This window comes from Copadichromis virginalis, unplaced genomic scaffold (assembly GCF_057382275.1).
Source record: "Copadichromis virginalis isolate Kocher_CV1m ecotype Utaka unplaced genomic scaffold, C_Virginalis_male_GT1.1 unmapped_scaffold_1, whole genome shotgun sequence".
NCBI lineage: Eukaryota > Metazoa > Chordata > Actinopteri > Cichliformes > Cichlidae > Copadichromis > Copadichromis virginalis.
The window spans coordinates 6,041,382-6,065,695 of record NW_028188589.1 but is presented as its reverse complement, the minus strand read 5'-3'; the positions used below and the strand labels follow the sequence as shown (position 1 = coordinate 6,065,695).

The 24,314-nt window shown below is 42.9% G+C and overlaps 1 protein-coding gene across 1 annotated transcript; it reads left to right on the top strand.

The window, feature by feature from the left end:
- Positions 1–11,360: 11,360 nt before the first annotated feature.
- On the top strand, positions 11,361–13,766 carry LOC146679662 (protein NLRC3-like). The gene is made up of 3 exons (XM_085450118.1): positions 11,361–11,488; positions 11,650–11,836; positions 11,965–13,766. The coding sequence occupies exons 1-3, from the start codon at positions 11,486–11,488 to the stop codon at positions 13,764–13,766; spliced, it is 1,992 nt and encodes a 663-aa protein (XP_085306244.1). The 5' UTR covers positions 11,361–11,485.
- Positions 13,767–24,314: the final 10,548 nt, after the last annotated feature.

Sequence of the window (24,314 nt, the reverse complement as noted above, 5' to 3'; positions counted from 1 at the left end):
CTCCATCCAACCCAAGTCTTCATTTAAAGTCATTATAACTGTGACACACGTTTGTTACAGTATTAATCCTGCCTGATGCTGCAGGGCCAACATCATGAAACAGGCTCAGCATTTATTTCCATTATGAAACTTTATCATTAAAAACAAACCATTGTTCTGCAGTCGTCCCAGGACTGTCGGTCAAACGTTCTCTCCACATGTTTAAGGCTGAGCTCACTTTATCGTCTGCCTGAAGGAGGAAAGCAGATGTTACTAAACATCACAATAAAACATATGAAATGGGTGCACATGAGGAACGTCTGCACTGTTAAAGCCATGCAAACATCTTCACACATGAAGCAGCAACACCTCTCAGTTTAGCAGCAGCTGGTAAAAGCCACAGTGATCCTGGAGCCTCCCTGAAGGACTCGTTCATCAGTAACTGTCAGGAGGACGATTAAACCTGCTGCACACGTCCTGTAGTTACACACTCGGGAGGAAAGACGACGTCCTCGCTCTGCAACATGATCTGTGTTTCATCCAGGACGCTCAAACACAGACTGGTTTCCAAATATTAGACGCACTGGTTCTTCATGCGTTTCTACCTGAGCACTCAGAGTCATTTCTACAACAGGCCTCCTTCACCTGCTGGTGCCTCTGTTTCTGTGTTTGGCTGTTTCCATCAGTGCCTGATGTTTGTGATCTTTGATCTGTTCTGAAGTCTCTCTTTGTAACACAAATGTTGTTTGGCTTCTTTTGCAAACAAGGCAAAAGAACTTTAATGGATTCATTTGCTGATCTTACTGTTCTGATGCAAAGCCGTCCTTTCAACGCTTTAGAAAGAAAACCAAACAATGTTTTTAAAACTTTCCCAAAATGTAAAAGCTATTAAAACCATAAACTTCTGCTCCTTGATCATGTGATTCTTCTTCTAGACTGTCTGTAATTGTTATTGCTGATTGTCAATAAAGTTGTTTTTTATAAGTTATGTTGTAAAGGAAGCTTGTGGCGAGGGAGGAGGGGCAACTAAAAGCAGGTTCATATAGTGGGAAAGTCCTCAGGTCATGTGAGGATATTTACTGATGCGTCAACACTGTCAGATAAAAGAACGGCTGCTGCATTTGTTCTCCCACAAATAAGTTTGGTGATGAGTAAAAGAATTACAGATGATGTGGCAGTTTATACTGGGAGCTGGTAGTGATGTTACTGGCTTGAACTGGGTGGAGGACGCACTAATATGGAGGTATGTGGTTTGCTGGGACTCTAGCAGCGTGCTAGTGAGCACAGGTGATATGTCTTCAGACTCTAGGCAACATATTGTTTTTGATATACTTCATTTACTGTATAGAATCAAACACAGAGGGATAGAAGTGGATTTCTTATGGCTCCCTGTGAATATCGGTGTTGATGCAATGAACAGGACGATAAGTTTAAAAAGGTGCAGCAAGAAGAAGTCGTGCAGGTTTGACTATAAAATACAGTGAAAGTGAGGTGAAGAGTATAATGAAGGTAAAGATGAAGGACGAGTGGCAGGCACACTGGGACAGAGACGGGAAAGGCAGATATTATTATACAGAAAACAGTCGTGTAGAAGAAGCTGCAGCAGAGACCAGGATGGAATCTGGAGAGTCAGAGTTGGTCACACAGGCTTGAATAGCACACTTAAAAAGGTAAACATGACACAGGAAGTGTGACTTCTGTGGACCAGAGGAGACGTTTGATGGGTTGTTAGCGTCGTCAGGATGCTGGATGGAAACGCTGTGCCTGATAGGATGATTACAGGCTGGACTTTGTCTTCCTGTTACAGATGGATCCAGGCCCTGGATGACTGCTGGACACACATGACCCACACTAGGCTGCCTTCATCCATCCTTTCCTCCTTCACTGAGACTCAGAGTCAGCATGTATGTATTTATCAGTGATTTGAATCCTTTCATTACAGAGTGAAGTTAAAGTAGACGTGTGAACACACTAATAAACACAAAGGGACACAACTACTACTGCATGATGGAAAGCTGAAGTATTACACAGCTTTATGAACCTCCTGTTATCCTGGTAGACGAGTACAGCAATAAATCTTTTACTTGAACATCTTCTGGCTCCAATAAGCTTTGAAATGTGACCATGAAGTTAGAGACACACTGACTGAAACCCACAGCTGTGACTGTGGATCACATCCACACACAGTGTAGCTGCTGTCTCTGTGTAAGCCTTTGCACTGCTGCTCGCAGCACCGTTATATCACTCAGCGCTCGCTGCTGTTATTGAATCCACTTTTTACTGTCCGTGCAATCAAGCTCCTCTGCAGAGCTAGAAAATATCTTCGAACCAGTTTATGTGTTAGGGGATCCTTTGCAGCTGTGACTGTTGCCTCTGTTTTTGTCCTTTGGTTCCTGGGAGCCTTTTACATTTCCATCAGCAACAAATATCTGAACAGGCTTTATTGTAGGAAATACAGGATTAAATAGTTGTCATTATTTATTAGATGTTGTTAAAGATGATCAGATGTTTGTTTAGTTTAATGCTGTGGCTTCAGTCAGCATCACTGTGCTGTATAGTTTTATTTTTCTGATCCTTCTGTTAAAGTTGCTGAATAAAAGCTGGTTGGTCTGCACCTCACCTCTGCCTCGAGCCTCCTTCTTTAAAGCAGCAGAGGCTCTTCATTCAGGTATCACAGCTCGAGTTGTTCTGCAGGAGACCCAGAGTACTGTCCTTGGTCCATAATGACATTAATCCTCAAAAATAGTTCTGGCATAATAATTGTGCACACAGTGTAAAACTGAAGAAGCTTCTCAGATGAAATGTCTTCAAGAAACTTAAAAAAGTCCAGACACTTTTGTTTCTGAGCTTCTTAATTCAATTCAATTTTATTTATATAAATCACAACAGCAGTCGCCTCAAGGCGCTTTATATTGTACAGTAGATCGCACAATTATAGATACAGAGAAAAACCCAACAATCATATGACCCGCTATGAGCAGCACTTTGGCGACAGTGGGAAGGAAAAACTCCCTTTTAACAGGAAGAAACCTCCAGCAGAACCAGGCTCAGGGAGGGGCGGGGCCATCTGCTGTGATTGGTTTGGGTGAGAGAAGGAAGACAGGATAAAGACATGCTGTGGAAGAGAGACAGATGAACCGCTGAGTGTTGTCCCGTCGAGGTGGCTCTTCTATGTTGTGCATTTATGGCACCAAACCACAAATGCAAAGGAAGAAAGGGTCGAGGTTGATTGGTGTATGTGCCCATGAGTATGAGTGTACACGGGTGTTTCTCTGTGTTAGTGACAGTCTGACAGAAGGCTGCATCCCTCAGCCTCATGTGGGCTGTGTAGCCCCTTTACAACTGCAGTGAGAGCTCAGACCTGTTTCTGGTGGGTGGTGGACTCCTCCAGGGCTTCCCCTGATTCCCCTTCTGCCACAGAAGACTGTGGCCTCAGAAACTCATATCTGCTTTTTGCAAATGAAGCGAACCTGTTGGCTTCATCAGCAGGGGCGGATCTAGAAGGGTGGCATGGGGTGGCAAGTGCCACCCTAAAATGATCCCTTGCCACCCCAAGTGCCACCCCAGTTTTGTATATGACAGTGTTGTTTATTAAAATAAGTTTAACAGTTTGAGCGTAGTTACAGTCAGCAGTGAATATAAATGCTAGAACTGGATATATTCCATAGTGTCCCCCCCTCCACATTAACAAATGGTTCAGCCCATAGCAGGACCGGCTTTCTTCTTGTTTTCAGTAGCAAGCGATGCTTATGATTGTGCCAGAGCACATTTTGAACAACACCATGGGAATTTCTGATTTTACACAGGTGGGTGGATGTTACACTGTGGAAATGGAAGGAAGGTGAGTGCTATTTTAAATGGTTGTAGAAAATGAAAAAACAGCAGGTGTATTGGCTGCATTTTTAGATAAATAGTTGTATCTGTTTACAAAATGTACAATTTATATTTGCATTTCAAGTTATAAACATTTACCCAACACGTCTGTGGTTTTTTTACAGTAAAAAATACTGCTAGGATTTTAGGTTCTTTGTGTGATTTCAGATCAGTAATAGTTCTATTAATAGTAATAGTAATACTAATGCAGTATGTCAGTGAAAAAACAACTAAATTCAGTTAAGCTGAAAAGATACCAAACAAAGCAAGAGGAGGAAAAAATAAAATGAAACAATCTGAGGGTGAAATACAAACGTAAACTCAAAGGAGTCACAAATGTCCGGTTGTATTTCAGACCTCAGAGGGTGAATCCAACAAATCATGAAAAATGAGGTTTACATGTTTGTTCATGACAGTGCAGATTTCTGACATTTTGTGTCATTTAAGCTGTAACAATGTGACAGTTTTCTAACAAAAACAGTGAAACTTAAGTTAGACTTGTGTTTGTAAATGAAGCGCCCCATGTTGTGTAGCTTTCTGGAGTTTATACTTATTGGGCTACATATGTATTTAATATACAGGCTGTACAGTACATAACATCAAAACTCACATGTTTCATGTAACTAAAGTGTGTAATCATGTGGGTACAGACAATAATTAAGTTATCGACTATATTTATATGAAAAACGTGCATACTTACTGCATTTGAATCATTTTAACCACATGTAACCACCTGCATATGTGTTTGGGGGGAAAAGGCTTTGATTTTGCCACCCTAAGAAAATTTCTCTAGAGCCGCCCCTGACCATTTCACAGGATTTGCATTTAAAGATGCAACAAGACTAAAATGGTTAGGGTCAGGAGGTCAAAGGTCAGAGCTCCTGTGGGTCTGAGGGCGGCCTCACGCTGGAGAAGGATGAAGGAGTCTGACCTGAGCCAGTGTTTGACATGAACACATCAGCACTGCTGTCAGTGAGCCTAACGACAGCCGTTAGCATCATTTCAGTGTTTCAGTCATAAAAACACTTCCTGTCTCTGTGGTGGTTACAGTGACATCATGCAGTTTGTGCTTTGACCTCCAGAGGGCGACAAATCAGCACAGACAGAGAGCTCCATTCAAACTTTGCTGCCATCAGGAATAATTCTTCAAATATAATCATCAGTGTTTGAGCAGTTATGATATCAGGGACAATCTAGACATGTGTGACAATACTGAACATGTCACATGACACACCTCAAACATCATGTGATCCACTCTCAGTCTGCACTTTCATTCATGACTTCAACAGGTTGAAATGAGCTTTGAAGAAACATCAGTTCAGTGCTGAAATATTTAAACGCTGCAGGAAGAACAACAGCAAAGTGATGACGGATGTTTGTGCTTCAAACAGGAAAACCAGCAGAAATAAATCACAGCCTGCCAGAGGTTTGGAGTTTCCGAGGTGCAACTGAACGCAGCACAGTGTTCCAATGCTCCTGATTGTCCTCAAACGTCTCTTTGGGTGTTTCCTTCCTGCTCAAAGTTTACTTTCACTTCCTGAACTTCGTGGAGTGGAGCTTGTTGTTGGTGTGTGAAGAAACTGTAAGTTTGCTTTGTTTCCTCCTTTAACAGTTTGTCTTTAGGAACTTTACTGTTTGTTCAGCTCGTGTTTGATTTCTTCACACAACAAACTGTGTGTGTTTGTATTTCCGGTCTCTCCATTAAAGTCAGTGTGTAATGTTTCCTGGCTAACATCAGCTGTGTGCAGCTTAGTTCAGCACAAATCTGCCGCTCCATAGTTCACGGTAACGGACTCACAGCTGGACCAACGAGGCCGAGTGTGTCCGCCACTCTGAGCTACGTTCGTGTTTGTGTACTTGTAGTTTGTAGTGATGTGCGGATCGATCCTGAAATATCGATTCCTCCGATACAGTCATTTATGTTCTAGAATCGATTCTCACATTAAAATATCGATATTTTAGTAATTTAGAGTAAATTTGTAGTTTATCATTAACAGGAACACAGTGGAAAGAAACTCTAATATTCGGATTGCCTACATTCAAAGGAACTACTTCCTCTTCCGCCTTTCATAGTCATGTGCGAAATACGGCTGTATAAATGTCTCGCAGCCCCTTGGCGTGCGCACTCACAACAATGGCTGAGCGTAATTGTGCGGATGTATTTTACCTCCACAAACAGCTGAGCCGTGGTTTGCAATAAATGTGGCAAAAAAAGTGAGGTGTTGTGGCCATACTTGCCAACCTTGAGACCTCAGAATTAGGGAGACATTCAAAAGGGCTGTTTGGGCGGATAAATATATTTTACAGGGTTTATTTATCGGATAAAATACGTTAAATGTCACCGTTATTATTGGCCGGCCCGGAAACAGCGGGGGTGTCCAAATTCAGAGGCTGCTTCCACCTGAGGACCGGTGTTGTGCCAAAAAGTGATTTCCAGTGTTTCTGTGTATTTTTTATGTGTAATATCTTTACGTATGTTCGTAAATAGACTTCGGTGAACAGGGTTTACAAAGGGGTTATATAGAGAATTAAAACAATATCTGTTTTTCAAGTATCTTTACAACTCTCTGCTATTGTACTTACATTATAACCAATCCGGTCCTTTATCCCCACTTAAAATATTTTTACAGAAATATTGTAATATTTGCTGCCATTTCTGCTGTCCTCTTGGCCAACTTACTCTTACAAAAGACATTTTTAATGTTAATGAGATTTTTTTAACTGCATAAATAAAGGTTATATAAAAGTCACTGCCAAAAACTGATTGCGGCTTCTACCTTGTTACACGAATGTTGTTTGTGGCTCAAGATGACTTTATGTCATCCATGAGGGATGCATTTGACATATGTTTCACATATTATAGCCCAACAAGTTACTTATAGCAGTTTAAATACGAGCAATCGGCAAATACCGGAAATCAGTTTTTGGCAGACAATCACTTTTTGGCACAACACCGGCCTTCGCGGTCTAAAGAAAGCCGGGTAATACGTCACGAGCTCCCTCGGTGGAGTGAAACTCTGCCGTCTGCTCCTTGCTGTCTAAAATATAACCGGACACTGACGTAAACTCTTCTGTTTAATCAGTTTTCTGTTTGACGTTTATTCAGCTGTGTGAAAACCCCGGAGGAACCCTCCCGAGGGAATAATAAAGTTTAATTTAATTTAATCTAATCTAATAACTTTAATCTCAGCCAAACCGATTTACTCACGAACAAATAAAACACTGAAAAAGCCAAACAAGAACATTTTTAAGTTATCAAAGTGACTTGTATATCATGTTTAACCCGAGTGGTGAAAGACTGCGGGGGTTTGAAGACGATGTGTCGGTCGGCTCAGATATTTGAAGTTTGCACAGCTACATTCTCACCTGAAAATATGTTAAAAGTTTTTTTGCGACCCAGAAAGAGAAATAAGAGTGATATTAAAACTAAGTCGCTGCCGTCATTGTTGGAAACTGGAATTGGCTGGGCCGCGCTATGAATTCTGCGATATGGTTTTTCAACTTTGTTGTCCGGGTGGAAAATCTGGAGAAAGGTGGGATTCTCCCGGAAAAATCGGGAGGGTTGGCATGTATGGTTGTGGCAACATCACTAACCTTGTCAAACACCTCAGAGTAAATCATATCACAAAATATGACGAGCGTATGTTGAGGCGAACTGAAGAGGAGGAGAGGGACAGGTGCTGCTAGGGTGAGAGTCTCTCACGGAGTCCTTTAGTCCTCCAGGCAGGCAAGGTGTTCAAATAGCACACAACTTTAGTTTTTTTATTTCTATATGATGAACTCTGCATTATTAAGTGATAAGAAGAAGGTATTCTGATGTCCTGTAATCATTATGACGCTATAATTTGAGATACAATAAATAAAATCCGTTTTGTACAAAGTATCGGTATCGGATCAGTATCGTCGATACCACCCTGAATATTACTTGGTATCGGATCGGAAAGGAAATCAGTGGTATCGCACATCACTAGTAGTTTGTACTTTGAGTTCACTCAGAGCCCACAGAGGACGCAGCGTACGTGATGACGTCACAGCCCTTTACCTCCTTTACTGTCATTGTGATTAATATTTACACACGAGACACCTGCAGAGCTCTGACGCTAAGCTAGCACACAGCATGCTAACACTAAGCTAAAGCTAGGCTAGCCAAGAACCCAGAGTGAGGTTCAAGCTAGTGATGGGCAGATGAAGCCTCATGAAGCACTGAAGCTTTTCATCCAATTGGTTCACCCCAACGCGAAGCTTCTTGAAGCTTCATTTGCTCTAGTAGGACACCTACTGGACGTAAAATTATTAGTTGGCATGAATTTGAAGAGTGTGGCCTTTTTGCACACAGCCTGTAAATGTCAACAACAAAAGGAGTGTGTAAAACATGTATATTGTAGTGATGCAGTGTACTGTGTATATTTATACTGGCAGTATGGAACATGATTATTTGGAAATGCCTAAAATGGAAATGATCATATACTGTGAGGTGAGGTGTGGACAGTGGTTGTGCTTTTGTAACATTGAGGCAAGGACAGTGATTAGTGTTTAGGGGACACATCATTGGTTTTTGTTAAAAAGAAACAGTTTCTCCACTGTGGCAGGTCGTAGGCGATTTTTTTTTTCTAAACTGTCTCTAACTCTCACTAACCGCAACTCTCCATCAAACGCCCACATTTTGTCTGAGGGGTTTATATCGCTGTCATAGCTCGCGGCAAAGTTCGAACCGCTTCCTGAACCAGTCACGTGGTACAGCCGGGCAGCGAGGCTTCGGACGTCATCATTTTCAGCTCCTCCCATAAATGAAGCATGCCTGGATACGCGCTTCGCGGAAACGCCCCCTCCATTACTCGACACACGCTTCGAAGCCTCGATACAGAACGTCACATCACTAGTTAAAGCTGAGTAAACACTGACCCCAGACCAGCACCGTGATAAAGTGAGCTGCTGCTGCTGAACTTGAACAGGTAACAAAGTGATGAGCAGTCAGGCTGCAGGTTTCTACCTGTTCATGTTTCTACAGTAGAATCACTTTGAAGTGTCTTTGTGCTGTTTCATCTTTGATTTGTGTTCATAAACACTCAGAGAAACATCACGTGACCTCATCAGGATCTGTGTTGGTGTGTGGGGCTGTACCTCAGCTTTATGTTGTTACATGCTCATTTGTTCATTTTAACATCAAAGTAATGTTATGAGGAGTAATGAAGTAACGTACTCCATTACTTTTAATCAAAGTGTTCTGTGTAATATGTGTAATAATGACTGTTTTGAGTAATGACCAACACTGATCACAACAAAGAGGAAATGCCTCCAACATGCACAAACATTTGAGCCACAACATGCAGTTAATGTGCACAAATGTCTTTGATATGCTGCTCAGTGATGGTGGTGACTGTCAGAGCAGAGCTACTGAGAATCAATAAGTAATATCAATGATGGGATCAGAATCACTAAATTCTTCTCATCCCTGTCAGTATCATACATGTGCTGTATAATGTGATAAATGTAGAGGTGCTGGCTGTTCTCTCACTCTGCTGTTTAGCTGTAAAGGACGCCTCCCTGCCTTTGTCTCATTCATGACCTTTAATAGTCTCTTCTAACATGCAGAGATCTGTATGATCTGTTTCATAGAGTCTAACCAGCCTGTACAGGTAACAACAACAGTCACTGCATCACTGACACACAAACGTCATCTCTGTCAATAACAACATTCATACATGGAATAAAAACACATCAGTGGATCATTGCTGGAGCTGATGTTTGTGCTCCTGGTGCAAAGGCTCTCAGTTTCCTCCTTGAAATAACATCAGTGGTGGGTCAGCGACATGCTTTCTTTCCCTCTCAGGTTTAAATATCTGGGACTCTCCACCGTTTGGTTTTAGAGCTGAAGAAGCTTCTCAGATGAAACGTCTTCCAGAAACTTAAAGACGTCTCTTTTCTCTCCAAGCTCCTTAGATCACATGACCTGGATGACTGAACCTACAGACATATTGACCTGGTTTCATGGTCACATGACAGGTCAGAGGTCAGCGACTGTAACTCAGTTCCTCCTGTTAATGTGAACTCACTGAGTGTTTGTGGTTTACCTCTCAGACTGACTGAAGATGATGATGGAGGAAGAGGAGGACAGAGCAGAGTCTGCAGGGTCCAGCTGTCCGTCTGTGAGGAGTGACCGGTCCAAAGGTTATAATCCAGCCTTCAGTGGTGAACCTGGAGCAACGAGGTCAGAGAGCTGAACTCACTGAGTAACAGAAATAATTCTGCACTGACATTATAATCAGTGTTGACTCTGGTTGATTGTCTGACTGTGTTTGTGAGCTGAGAGGAAATGAAAATGAGTTTGTAACAAAAATCAGTTTTGTCCAGTTTTCCTGTAAAAAGCTGAACTCTAATCTAAGAGGATGTTACTGACAGGAAACAGCTGCATTATCTGCAGTCTGTGTGATCACAGCTGCTTCAATCATGTTTGTGTCTGCAGAGGTCAGAGGTCACAGTCTGCAGGGTCCAGCAGTCCGTCTGTGAGGAGTGACCGGTCCAAAGATTTCCCTCCAAACTTCAGTGGTGAACCTGGAGCAACGAGGTCAGAGAGCTGTGATGACTCCTTTACATGTTTGTGTTTCCTGGATAAATATGACCTGAAACATCCTCAGATTGTTACAAAGATTCATTAAAAAGAAAACAATGAAAGAGAAAAGATCCAAATGTTCGACTTGGTCATTTGCTGTTTGAGGACAGTGATGCTCATATCTGTGGGGAAAGTGTGACCTGAGTGGGTTCATGTTTGTCTTTAAAGAACAGAGCTGCTCTGATTCTCTTTGTGTCTGATCTGTTAAACAGTCTGAGAGGTCACACAGAGACCCAGCAGCTAAAGCCTGGATCATACTGGCTGCTGTTACTCCATCAGGACAACACTGAACCACAGTGGTGTGGATGTAGTGGATAAATCCCACCATACTGATGCTCAGAGTTAACCACAGGGAACAAAACCAGATGTTACCTTCAGATTGTGACCTTTGGAGTGGACGATGCAGATTTCAATAGAGAATAAATGTTGTTGTTTTTCAGCTGTGAAGAAAGAATCTAATTTTCTGAACTTAAGAATTTATGATGCTGGAAACAACATGGAGACTATAACACAACATTTCCACTGTGTTCATAGAATGAATGTAAAACTGTCAGACATTCATTAAATATGCAAAATGTCTACAGAAGCATCAGAGGGTCAGACGTGAAGCACTCAGTGATTTTGATCAAATGACTCATCAGTTATTGATCTGTACTACACTGATCTACCACGTTAGTAAAGCTGGTGTTCTGGTGGTGGAGGGAGACTCGGATCATGTTCTGGTTTTGGAGCAGTGATCTGCTGATGGTTCAGTTTGATGAGCTTCTTCAAAATCATCCCTGACATCACCACTGAAAGGACGTCCATGAAAACAGACTGAAAATTACTGATATGTTCACAATCTGAGAGTTTAAAACTTGACAGACTTGATTCAGATGAAGTTATTTGAGCAGAAACTCCTGGATCTTTATCCTGTGTTGATCTAATCCTTCATGGTTCCTCCACAGAGTGGACCAGCAGAGCTCAGAGGTTCCCAGTGGTCAGTCTGCCCAGCAGCATCAAACACAGCTGGACTCCATATTTATGGTCTGTACATGTACAACAACTACTGTTACATCTGTTCTGTTCACAGTCGTCTCCATGCTGCTCTTTGTAGACCAGTGGATCGTCAGTGTGTCCAACATGGATCTGATGTTTGGCTCCATGATTTCAGTCTGATTGGCTCATTCATAAATATTCTGTTCCAGCTGCTGGAGGACAACATCATCACTTTTGTGAAGAACGAGCTGAAGAAGATCCAGAAGGTTCTGAGTCCAGGTTACCCAGAATGCTTAGAGAGTCAGAGGAGCAGCAGCAGAGAGGCGTTTGTGAAGATCACAGTGGACTTCCTGAGGAGAATGAAGCAGGAGGAGCTGGCTGACCGTCTGCAGAGCAGTAAGAGGATTTATCTAAAGATTTAAGCTGCTGGATAAATGAACATTTTCCAGAGATGGAAGATGGAGCAACATGTTTTAAAGATTAGTTCTTTTTGGAATTGAGTGTTTATTTTTCTTCTCATTCAGAACTTCAAGCTGCAGTTTGTCATCGTAACCTTAAATCCACCCTGAAGAAGAAGTTCCAGTGTGTGTTTGAGGGCATCGCTAAAGCAGGAAACCCAACCCTCCTGAATCAGATCTACACAGAGCTCTACATCACAGAGGGAGGGACTGCAGAGGTCAATGATGAACATGAGGTCAGACAGATTGAAACAGCATCCAGGAAACCAGACAGACCAGAAACAACAATCAGACAAGAAGACATCTTTAAAGCCTCACCTGGAAGAGATGAACCAATCAGAACAGTGCTGACAAAGGGAGTGGCTGGCATTGGGAAAACAGTCTTAACACAGAAATACAGCCTGGACTGGGCTGAAGAGAAAGCCAACCAGGACATCCAGTTCATATTTCCATTCACTTTCAGAGAGCTGAATGTGCTGAAAGAGGAAAAGTTCAGCTTGGTGGGACTTGTTCATCACTTCTTTACTGAAACCAAAGAAGCAGGAATCTGCAGCTTTGAAGACTTCCAGGTTGTGTTCATCTTTGATGGTCTGGATGAGTGTCGACTTCCTCTGGACTTCCACAAAACTACAATCCTAACTGACCCTAGAAAGTCCACCTCAGTGGATGTGCTGCTGATAAACCTCATCAGGGGGAAACTGCTTCCCTCTGCTCGCCTCTGGATAACCACACGACCTGCCGCAGCCAATCAGATCCCTCCTGACTGTGTCGGCATGGTGACAGAGGTCAGAGGGTTCACTGACCCACAGAAGGAGGAGTACTTCAGGAAGAGATTCAGAGATGAGGAGCAGGCCAGCAGGATCATCTCCCACATCAAGAAAGCTCGAAGCCTCCACATCATGTGCCACATCCCAGTCTTCTGCTGGATCACTGCTACAGTTCTGGAGGATGTGCTGGAAACCAGAGAGGGAGGACAGCTGCCCAAGACCCTGACTGAGATGTACATCCACTTCCTGGTGGTTCAGGCCAAAGTGAAGAAGGTCAAGTATGATGGAGGAGCTGAGACAGATCCACACTGGAGTCCAGAGAGCAGGACGATGATGGAGTCTCTGGGAAAACTGGCTTTTGATCAGCTGCAGAAAGGAAACCTGATCTTCTATGAATCAGACCTGACAGAGTGTGGCATCGATATCAGAGCAGCCTCAGTGTACTCAGGAGTGTTCACACAGATCTTTAAAGAGGAGAGAGGACTGTACCAGGACAAGGTGTTCTTCTTCATCCATCTGAGTGTTCAGGAGTTTCTGGCTGCTCTTCATGTCCATCTGACCTTCATCAACTCTGGACTCAATCTGATGGAACAACAAACAACCTCTACATGGTCTAAATTATTTAACAAACCAAACCTACAATCTCTCCACCAGAGTGCTGTGAACAAGGCCCTACAGAGTCCAAATGGACACCTGGACTTGTTCCTCCGCTTCCTCCTGGGTCTTTCACTGCAGACCAATCAGACTCTCCTACGAGGTCTGCTGAGACAGACAGGAAGTAGCTCACAGACCAATCAGGAAACAGTCCAGTACATCAAGGAGAAGCTCAGTGAGAATCTGTCTGCAGAAAAAAGCATCAATCTGATCCACTGTCTGAATGAACTGAATGATCGTTCTCTAGTGGAGGAGATCCAACAGTCCCTGAGATCAGGAAGTCTCTCCACAGGTGAACTGTCTCCTGCTCAGTGGTCAGCTCTGGTCTTCATCTTACTGTCATCAGAAGAAGATCTGGATGTGTTTGACCTGAAGAAATACTCTGCTTCAGAGGAGGCTCTTCTGAGGCTGCTGCCAGTGGTCAAAGCCTCCAACAAAGCTCTGTGAGTACATTTGTACTCATGTCTTTACTTTTAACATCCAACTGTGTCAGTAATTTATTTCACCAGGTTTTCTGTCTTTGTATGAATTTGTAAAGTTTTGGGATTTCTCCAATACAACTGTAACCTCTTTAATGCCTCCAGAACTCGAGACGCTGGATTCACCATAAACTCTGATCATCACTGCTGCTGTTATGTTATCAGTCTTTGTTTAAACACTTAGGCTGCATGTGCCTGATGTTGTGATACTTTATATTCACATGCATGCTCCTAGATACATTTCTACTGCAGGTCTATTTTAGTCACAAATGTTGGTGAAACACTTGCTTTTACATGCATGGTGGGTCCTGCATTAAAGAAAGCATTTGAATTACTCAGTGAATCCTGGCAGCCAGAGAAACATCCTTAGTTCCACTTTAAACTAAACTCAGCCTCGGTCTTCCACAGTGTGTTTGTTGTTTCTTTGTTGTTGTTGGCCTGCTCTCTCCTCTCACTCCAATCTGGTTGCAGCAGATGTTTGTCCCTCCCTGAACCTGCAGACTTGGGTGCAGCACCTCAGTTCATCTTCAGTCTGAAACCAGCTGTTGTAGCTATATCCCCTCAAGCACACCTTCCCTGGTCATCTCTGCTGTGGTTGCTATAAAATTTAATCTTGATTTTAAAAAAAAAGAACAAAAAACCTCAAGTCAGACTTGATGCCATTTGTTGGCAGCATGGTGCCTGTTTGTCTTTGATGATAAACTGCAGCACAGTCTAAAGCAAACCTTCGGACTTTATTGACTTTATGCATGTATATATTCTTCCTGTTCACCTTGGACACACAGCAGCTCTCTGTTTGTTGTGATTGGATCTAGAACAGCCAACATATCCTAATCTAGATGATTTCTAAGGTGGTATCTGGGAGGAAAAGTTAAAATCAGCTTGGATGGCCTGTACTGTATGATGGCCTTGGTTGCACCACATTGATAGCCATGCAGGGTGGTTCACTCCTTGGGCAAGAAGACCGAGGAGTGAGCCACCCTTGGTCAAAGCTTGGTCATTCAAGCTCACTGTTTTCCCCTTGTTGGTTGATGATAGTATTTTTTACCTGACTTATAGTCATCATTGTCTTCAAATTAACTCACACACTGCTGACTGCTGTAGCTTACCTGGCTGAGCAGGTGACCCATGCACTGAAGGTTAGAGTCGTGACTCCAGGGCCTGGTTTGAGTCTGCCCAAGACCATTTCCTGTGTGTTATTCTCCTCACTTCTCCCTCCCTTCCTGTCTTCTTTGTCCTGTACAGTGAAGACAAAAGGCCTCGAGTTGTGAAAACTCTTCCCCTTCATCATCTTCCAAATCATCTCTCTCATCTAAAATCTCCAGTATTCTCTGAGTAGAGAATCTTTTCACAATCTTGAATGATAAGGATCCAAGTGGGTAAAGTTATTTATTTGTTGTGTTCCTATTTGCAGCTGGGATAGATTAAGAAAAACTATCGGCTGCCCAAATTACATCCAGTTTAGAAGACAAACATTGAGTGAAGTGTTTGTTTCATCATCCTTCACAACTCATCAACCAGGTGTCACAAACTGCAGCAGGACAGTACAAAGCATGTCATACTGGATGGCTGCAACAACCAGAGTTTTACCTACCTTTGGTATTTGGTGACAGCATGAGCGTAATATTTACTGAACAGAGACGTCTTCTGTAATCTTTTCAGATTCAGAACACTGTATTTATTTTCAAGGGGCAATTAGGATACTGAGCTTTCCAACCGTACATACAATACACAAACATCACATTGGGGAGACGGGTCAGGCTAGGTAGCTGGCCGGTCAGCCGCTAGAGCAGCGACCTGGAACCGAACAGCAGAAAATGCACAACATCAGGAAAGATGAGGAGAAAAAAGAACTCCTCCCAGACTGAGCTTCAACAGGGAGATCAGTTTGAGAACAGACAAAAAAAATGACCCCAGCGCAGAGCACATGAAAACTCTTAATGCGCCATAGAAACACATGACAAGCAGCAGGGATGGGTAAAAGGTGAGAGACAGCCGGTGTAGACAGCGCATCCGGGCCTGCAGCATTTGCGCTGGTCCCCTCGACCCACCGTCTGCACCGGGAGGGGATAAGCATGCTTAGGATGGGAAGGAACAGTCTAAACACCGTCTGTTATCAGGGTGAGATTTGTTATGTTCAGCTCCAGCCTTGAGACCACAGCTGGCGCCGGTATGTTAGCCGCATGAGATGATGGTGGTTTTCTTTGGTGCGAACAACTGCATGTCAATTTCACAGCTGATCTAACAGTCCGTCACTCGTCTCTCAATCTCCCGTTGGAGAGCCACGAGCTTCTCCGAGAGGTTATCGGTTTTGCGCTCAAAGAGCAAAGTCTGAGAACTCACGACCGCCATGAGCTTCTTCAAGATCTTATCCGTGCTGCGTTCAATGAGCCCATTTTGAGAAGTCACGACGCGTCCCATTGTTTCAGTCACAGCGGGCAGCCTTGTGGGGGTTTGAACAGCTGATTCCGCTTTCTTTAATCTTCAATAAGCCAGGGCCAAGCCAGCTCAGATCAGCAAGAACCCTTTGCTGCTGTGAATGTCCGTGCTGCTATATTTCAGGATCAGGCTCTAAATGTACAAATGGATCTGAGAAGATTTCCAATCATGTTTCTACTAGATTTACAGTTTGTTTTCATGTCGTCTGACTCAGATGGTGGAGCAGGTGGAGCTTACAAGGAGTAAGTGCTGCTATAGAAGAAGAGTTGTGTTTTAATGAAGCTATTTAGTTAACCAATAATTGTATTGCATGCTGGCATTAAAAATGTTTCATTTGACTGATTTAATTGTTTGTTTGTTTTCTTCCAGACTGAGTGGCTGTAACCTCTCAGAGAGAAGCTGTGATGCTCTGTCCTCAGTTCTCAACTCCCAGTCCTCTAGTCTGAAAGAGCTGGACCTGAGTAACAATGACCTGCGGGATTCAGGAGTGAAGCTTCTGTCTGCTGCACTGCAGAGTCCACATTGTACACTGGAAACTCTCAGGTTAGGATCCAAACATATCATTAAATGATATTATTGTACAAACAACCAAGCTTTATAGAATTGGCAGGTGAACTTTTCTTTATCTTTGGATTGCTTAGGAGATTCTTAATTACTGTCTGAACATTTTTTACAGTCACATATTTTGTTTTAATGGTCAAACAGAATTATTGTTCAGTTCAATGAGCAGGTAGCTGTGAGATTCATAATAATGAGGTATATTTGTATTAAAGATGACTAAACTTGAACAGTAGCTGTGTGAGTTACTTTGTTTACTCATGTGTGCTGATGTTGTGAGTATTTTAAAGCTGAAGTAAACTTGTAATGAGTTTAATAGAGTTTCTGAAGTAAGTGTACTTGGAGACATTTATGTGTTTACTAAAGTCCAGGAGCAGGAGGCTGTGTGTAGCATAGAGGAACCCAGACCTCAGCTTTGTCTCCTGGTTTCTGTTGCTGCTGTTACAGTTTCCCCTCATCGTTCCTTCAACAGTCTCCTCACTGTAACAAATCAAAGTGTTACTGTATAGATTCACGTCTGAATGTTGCCATGTGCTATTAAAACTGAAAGCGATGTTTCATACACCCACGTGGTTCAGTCACACAGTAACTGATGGTAAATAATGTTTGTGTTGAGCACATCGTACAGGTCCATCCCACCTCACAGGTGTGCCACATCAGGATGCTGATCTGACATCATGAGTAGTGCACAGGTGTACCTCAGACTGCCCACAACAAAAGGCCACCCTGGAATGTGCAGTTTTGTCTCACAGCAAAATGCCACAGATGCCACAAGCAATGAGGGAGCGTGCAATTGGCATGCTGACAGCAGGAATGTCAACCAGATCTGTCGCCCGTGCATTGAATGTTCATTTCTCAACCATAAGCCGTCTCCACAGGCGTTTCAGAGAATATGGCAGCACATCCAACCGGCCTCACAACCGCAGACCTCGTGTAACCACACCAGCCCAGGACCTCCACATCCAGCAGGTTCACCTCCAAGATCGTCTGAGACCAGCCACCCAGACAGCTGCTGGAACAATTGGTTTGCACAACCAAACAATTTCTGCACAAACTGTCAGAAACCGTCTCAGGGACGCTCAACTGCATGCCCGTCGTCCTCATCGGGGTCTTGACCTGACTCCAGCTCGTCGCCGTAACAGACTTGTGTGGGCAAATGCTCACATTCGATGGCGTCTGGCACGTTGGAGAGGTGTGCGCTTCACGGATGAATCATGGTTCACATTGTTCAGGGCAGATGGCAGCTGAGAATGTCCCAGTTCTTGCATGGCCAGCATACTCACCGGACATGTCACCCATTGAGCATGTTCGGGATGTGCTTGACCGGCGTATACGACAGCGTGTACCAGTTCCCACGAATATCCAACAACCTCGCACAGCCATTGAAGTGGAGTGGACCAACATTCCACAGGCCACAATTGACAATCTGATAGACTCCATGCGACGATGTGTTGCACTGCATGAGGCAAATGGTGGTCACACCAGATACTGACCGGTTCTGGGTCCCCAGACCCCCAATAGCGCAAAAAACTGCACATTCCAGGGTGGCCTTTTGTTGTGGGCAGTCTGAGGTACACCTGTGCACTACTCATGATGTCAGATCAGCATCCTGATGTGACACACCTGTGAGGTGGGATGGATTATCTCAATATAGCAGATGTGCCCACTACCACACATTTGGACTGATTTGTGACCACTGTTTGGGAGGGATGGTTATATTGTGTATCTGGAATGAATTTTAGGTCTCTACGTCCATCCCATGGGGAATGGGAGCAGTAACAAAGGTGTTGTGTTTATATTTTTGTTGAGTGTATTTGAATGTAGGATAATGTAGGGGATCAGAAACAACAGTAATAACTAACCACCACCTCACCATTTGGGTTGGTAGCTGCATGTTGATTGATGAAGTCATTTTCTTCTTCCTCCATTTCTACCTTATAAACATCAGATTAAAAGCTGCACAGAGACAGGCACTGGACGTGTTTAGCCTAGCTTAGTACAAGGACTGGACATGGGGGAAACGGCTCTCATCACTGGATCAAAACATGAAAACAAATCTGAAGTAAAGTTTTGTTGAAGTGAACTGTGGTGGTGCCCAATGTTCCCTCTAAGCTGCGCTCGTGCAACTGCGCGCTGCTGGCACGTCTCTGCACAGAAAATCTGTGTTGCACACAAAAAAAAAAAATCAAATCTCAATTGAAATAAAAATTAAATCTTCAACAATTCTGTTTTGCAGTGTTAGTCAGTGACTGGCTGCTCCCATATGGGATTAGAACGATGCCACCTTATCCCATAGTCCAGCCAATCACGCGATTCACATTCGTATATACGCAGCTAATCAACGTCGCTGACAGGCTATGACAGCGTCCTTATGTGCCAACACCGGTGTTATAGCGAGCAAAGTGGCTGATGATGAGGTGAAGCCACGTTAATGACAACGTGTACAACCATTGGAGATGTGAGCAGGACAGACGGAGCAACTGAGGGAAAAAGTGTGGACTTTATACCAGTTTTTAAATTGTGTTGATCGGCCGCGTAAAACCAGAGTTATGATAAAATATCTGCAATGTTTGGTTTTCTTCCTGAATAGTATTGTTGTTTATAACAACGATAGTATTCAGTATTTATTGCAACAAACTTTGTTGTTTGCAAAACTCAGTTACTTTTTTGAAGAAGTAACTATATAATTAACTGCCCAACATTGGTCATTATATCCTGTATTTTGCAGACAGAGTTACAGACTCTCTCCCAGACCACAGACTCATAATACAAGTCAGAGCTTTATAAAAATAGAAAAAATAAAGTTGTGTTTTCAAAATTGGAGTTCAAGTTATTTTTACTTCCAATAGTGTTAACATGCTACAGGTCATGAACAAGGTTGTTTTTAATTTTCATTGTAAGTGGGCTAAAGCAGTTAATTAAAAGTAGTCTAACATAAATGTAAATGCTGTAATTTGATTACTTTAATAAACCATGTAACTTGGATGGATAAGATGCTGGCGTGACCACAGTGCACACGTCTGCTGTTGCTCACAGTGGTCCAAGGGACGCTCAGGGAGTTTGTGTGTTCGCTCAGACACATGAAACATTAGAGGGAACATTGGCGGTGACTGGCAGGGAAAAGGGGAATGATAAGACTTACTGTAAATATAATTATGTATGTATTGAAAAAGGAACAACTAAAATGTTCCAGCTGAAAAAATGAAATCAGTTTCAGTTTATGAGCTCTGTTTGTTTTCTTTACAATTCCAACCTTTTATTTTGAAATGAGCTGCTCGTTCCTGTTTAGAGTTGATGAGCTGATGTGGGTGAGAGGACTCAGGCAGCCTGACAGAGTTGATGTCCAGGGGCCCGTTCTTCGTACCTCGCTAAGTAGGTTAGCCGGATTAGATTGTTGACGATTTCGCGTGATCCTGGATCAGTCGGTTCCCCGAAGCTCATCCGGGACTTGCTGTCATAGCAACAGAGCCGTAAGCGTAAACCTGCTCGGGAGCAGGTTTACTTTATGTAAACAGGATTAGATCGCGGCCACGCAGGTATGTCCGCTTCATTTATACGAAAGCAACAGCGATATTCCACCACTGTTTCACCATAAATAAATAACATCAATGTAACTAAAGACAATGCAGCACCTGATCCATTTATTGATTTCACACAGGTCATTTCCTAAAAAAGGGAAATGTACTATTAACATTCTATTACATGTATGTGATTATTACAGATGTAATTCATATTTCAGAGTAGTAATTGTAAATTACTTCGTGTAATCAAGATGAGAGACCACGGCTATAAAAGCGAAGGTGGATTTGGGAAGTCTGTCGCAGCCATGTCCTGTCCGTATACGCGAGCCACCCATTGCGGAAGGTGCAAGATTGATAAGGAGAGTTTTCAGAATTCAGCGTATATTGCGGGACAGACAGGATCCTTTAGCTCAGCGCGACAGTGTGCTCATAGAGAGATATCGATTTTCCCGTGAGGGTATTATTCACTTAACCAACTTGTTGACGAGGGGGTGCAGGACCACCACCTGTCTTTTTTTCCTCTGCCCTTTTCTTGGTTGCTGTTATAAACAAACAGATTATTCCAGGGTCTCTTTCCAAGAGACGACAAGCAATATAAGTGATAAATATTACCATTCTGTAGAATATTCTTATATTTCACTTTTACCTGTTCCCATGTTCTAGTGGGTCCTGTCGTGGCTCTAATGTGAAAGAGGATAAAATATAACATATTATAATATAATGTAATGTAATATAATATTGGATAATATAGTGTAATATAATAAATCTACCCTACCGCCTACTGGTGTTGGCCAGAGGGGCCGATGGCGCGATATGGCAGCCTCGCTTCTGTCAGTCTGCCCCAGGGCAGCTGTGGCTACAACCGTAGCTGCCTCCACCAGTGTGTGAATGTGAGAGTGAATGAATAGTGACATTGTAAAGCGCTTTGGGTGCCTTGAAAAGCGCTATATCAATCCACTCCATTATTATTGTTATTATTAAATTACTTACGAGTTTGATTTGTCAGCAACTTTCTGCCAGCCCTCGCTCCTTGCTTTTGCAGCCTTTGCAGTGTTCCCTTGCGTTCTGATTAAACTCTGAAACTCCTGAAATCCCTCACTCAGGAGTTCTTGCTCTGCTGCCGAAAAATACCGAGCCGAGCGCGCTCCTTCGACATTTTCGCCGACCAATCAGAGGGTTGCCGATCAATGTTTCTACTATCGATGCGTAGCCCCTTTTACTACACCCAGTGATGTCACATTACTGCGTCCAGCTGTACTAATCGTCAACAGCAGGTGTGTTCGGGGAACCGGATTAGCGAGCTCACGGTTAGCGCGATGATTTGATCTTGGATGTGTCATTTGATCTTGGATGTAGTAAGCGACGTACGAAGAACGGGCCCCAGGTCTTCCCTGCTTGTCCTGATATACATAAACATGAGTATCCTTGCAGGTCAGATCTTATCAGTCACACCTGGTAGTGCAGCTCTCCTCTAGATTGTAGTGCTTGTTAAACTAGGATGATTTTAGGAGCCTGGACCGCAGATCTAAGGGAAGATATGACTTGGAAAGACTAAACCAACCTATTAGAGGTGTTCACACTAACATAGATAAATACTCAGATTTACACCTTTAGTGTCTCACAAAGGGTTGAAAAGTGAATGTGCACAGAGAGGTTGGTGGTGAGACGGGCACTTCCAGCACTGTAGATGTGTTCCAGCTCAGTGTTCATGGAAATAATCTGGAGAGCAGGATTCCTTGATGAATGTCACATCTTCTTAAAGTTATAATCCACAGGGAAAACTGTGAAACTGTCGATCTGATATCTACTCAACCAATCAGGTGTTTACATGCCCTTCACTGATCTCCAGCCCCACCTTATTATCAGTTTCTCTCTCTTTTACATCTGAATTATCTTCACTTCACATTTCAGTCAGTTCAGATTTCATTAGCACGTTCACTTTAGCATAATCCATTTTAATCCAAACACCTTTCTCTTTAAACTCTGTTTGTCAGTCACAGTATATCCAGTACAATCCTCTTTTTCACTGCGTCACACACATTCAGAGATCAGAGTGTCCTGTGTGTGCTCTCATTCACTCACACTCACTCTCATATGGCTGAAGTCTGTTTGTACACAGGCTGTCAGCCTGCCTGAGTTAGGCCTGTCTCTAAAATCATTATTTTATTACTTTTATTCTGATTCATCAAAGCCAAACTCAAACATATTTATATTTACTGATTATGTTCTCATCAATAATTAACAGTCAGTACATTCAGATATGAATCATAATTCAGTGTTTAACATATTATCACAGATGGACTGCACAGGAGATCTCCTTTATGAAGAAACTGTGAAAGTTTGTCCAACAGTGGGAAACATTTCAGAGAACATCTCAGAGAATATCTGTGAAGCAGAAACTAAACATAATAATAGAAGAAAAGCCAAATAATGATCCAAATCCTGCTCTGAGACTATCAGACAGTAAAGGCTTCCAAAGACTGCTCACCTCTCAGACTTACTTAAAGATGCTGGTGCTGTCCACAGATCAGCTGACCTGCTGGGTCTCCATGATCAGCTTTGTTTCTTGGAGATAAAGGCTGAAGCCTTTAGAGCTTCAGTTCTCCAGAGCAGCAGGATGTCTGAGGTCCGCAGAAACACAAAAACACAGCAGCTAAAAATAGTTGTTCAAAGAAAACGAGGTGGGAGCTGCTGATTCCTGAGCTTTGATACTGGATTAGCTTCAGTAGTTATTCCCATCACTGCTGTAGGAGCTACATTTAGTCACAGCTGACTGTCTTCTTTGAACAATCACAATGACTACTGTTCTAAAAAACAAGCACACAAAGAACCAATGAGAGTGTAGAACATGATAAAGAGCTCCTGTGATTGTGGCAAAGAAATGAGCAGCAGACGGCCGTCTACATGTTGTAGTGGTTTACAGTCACCAGGGGGCGCCGTCACGGCCACGCAGTCAGTGGGCTGCTCTGCTTGTGCTGTTGTTGGTGAAGCTGAAGTGAAAGCGAATGTTAAAACAATGAAAAGTGTCCACTGCAGCCTCCATCTGAGCTTGTCATGTTCTTCTTCTTTGATCCTTCGTGTTTGTGCTGAACACTGCTGTCGCTCTCTTCCCTGTTCCCGCCCACTTTCTAACCAATCAGCATTGGAGCGTGCACAGCGTCGTCCACACTGAGCTTTGTTGTGAGCGCATGGACTCGTCTGCAGAACATTTGTATGGGCTCAAAATGTGGTCATAAATATTTTGTACTTGTAAATCAGGATTTGTATGTGTAAAAAGAATTTGTGTGTGCGTGAAAAAAACTTTGTATGTGTAAAAAAGATTTGTGTGTGTGTGTAAAAAAGATTTGTGTGTGTGTAAAAAAAGATTTGTGTGTGGACTTAGCCAAAAAAAACCCTGCAAGTTACAAGTACGAATTTTGACCCTATTTTTCTTCCTTTCATCTGATTGGTCAATGTCATGTCAATCACAAATGTAACTATCCAATCAGAGAACAGATGGGTTTGGCTGTCGGAGGGGCACTTTTTTGACCTGACGTTCCCGTCACAAGTGTCTTCTAAGTGAAGCTACCAGGTTCAGGTCCATCTCTGTTTATCTGGAGCTGCAGTAAATGATCCGTCCTCACAAAGCAACACAGACACCAGATATGCAAACACAGCATCATACAACACAACCAAGAGATCCAAAGAATTATCTCTGCATTTCTGTGGCTGATGCTGCTGGAACGAAGCTGTTTGAAACCTTGTTGTTCTGCACTTTGGGACCTGAAGAGGAACCTGAACCTCTGTGCAGAGGGTTCAACTCTGAGGATTCCTGTTCAGTTTTTTTTTATTTCACACGGCAAAACTTGACAACTTTATGATAAATGTACGACTTCAATGTGAAAAATTCATTTTTTTCTCTTGTTTGTTTGAAGCTGCTTCCTGTTGGCTTCAGCTGTTTGGAGTTTCCATTTTCTAAACTTCTACATTCTGAACCTTCTTCAGCTCTGAACAGATGA

Excerpts from the sequence above, each read along its gene's own strand:
- LOC146679662 (XM_085450118.1), top strand. Across the intron at positions 11,837-11,964 it reads GGCTGACCGTCTGCAGAGCA|AACTTCAAGCTGCAGTTTGT; the intron begins GTAAGAGGATTT and ends CTTCTCATTCAG.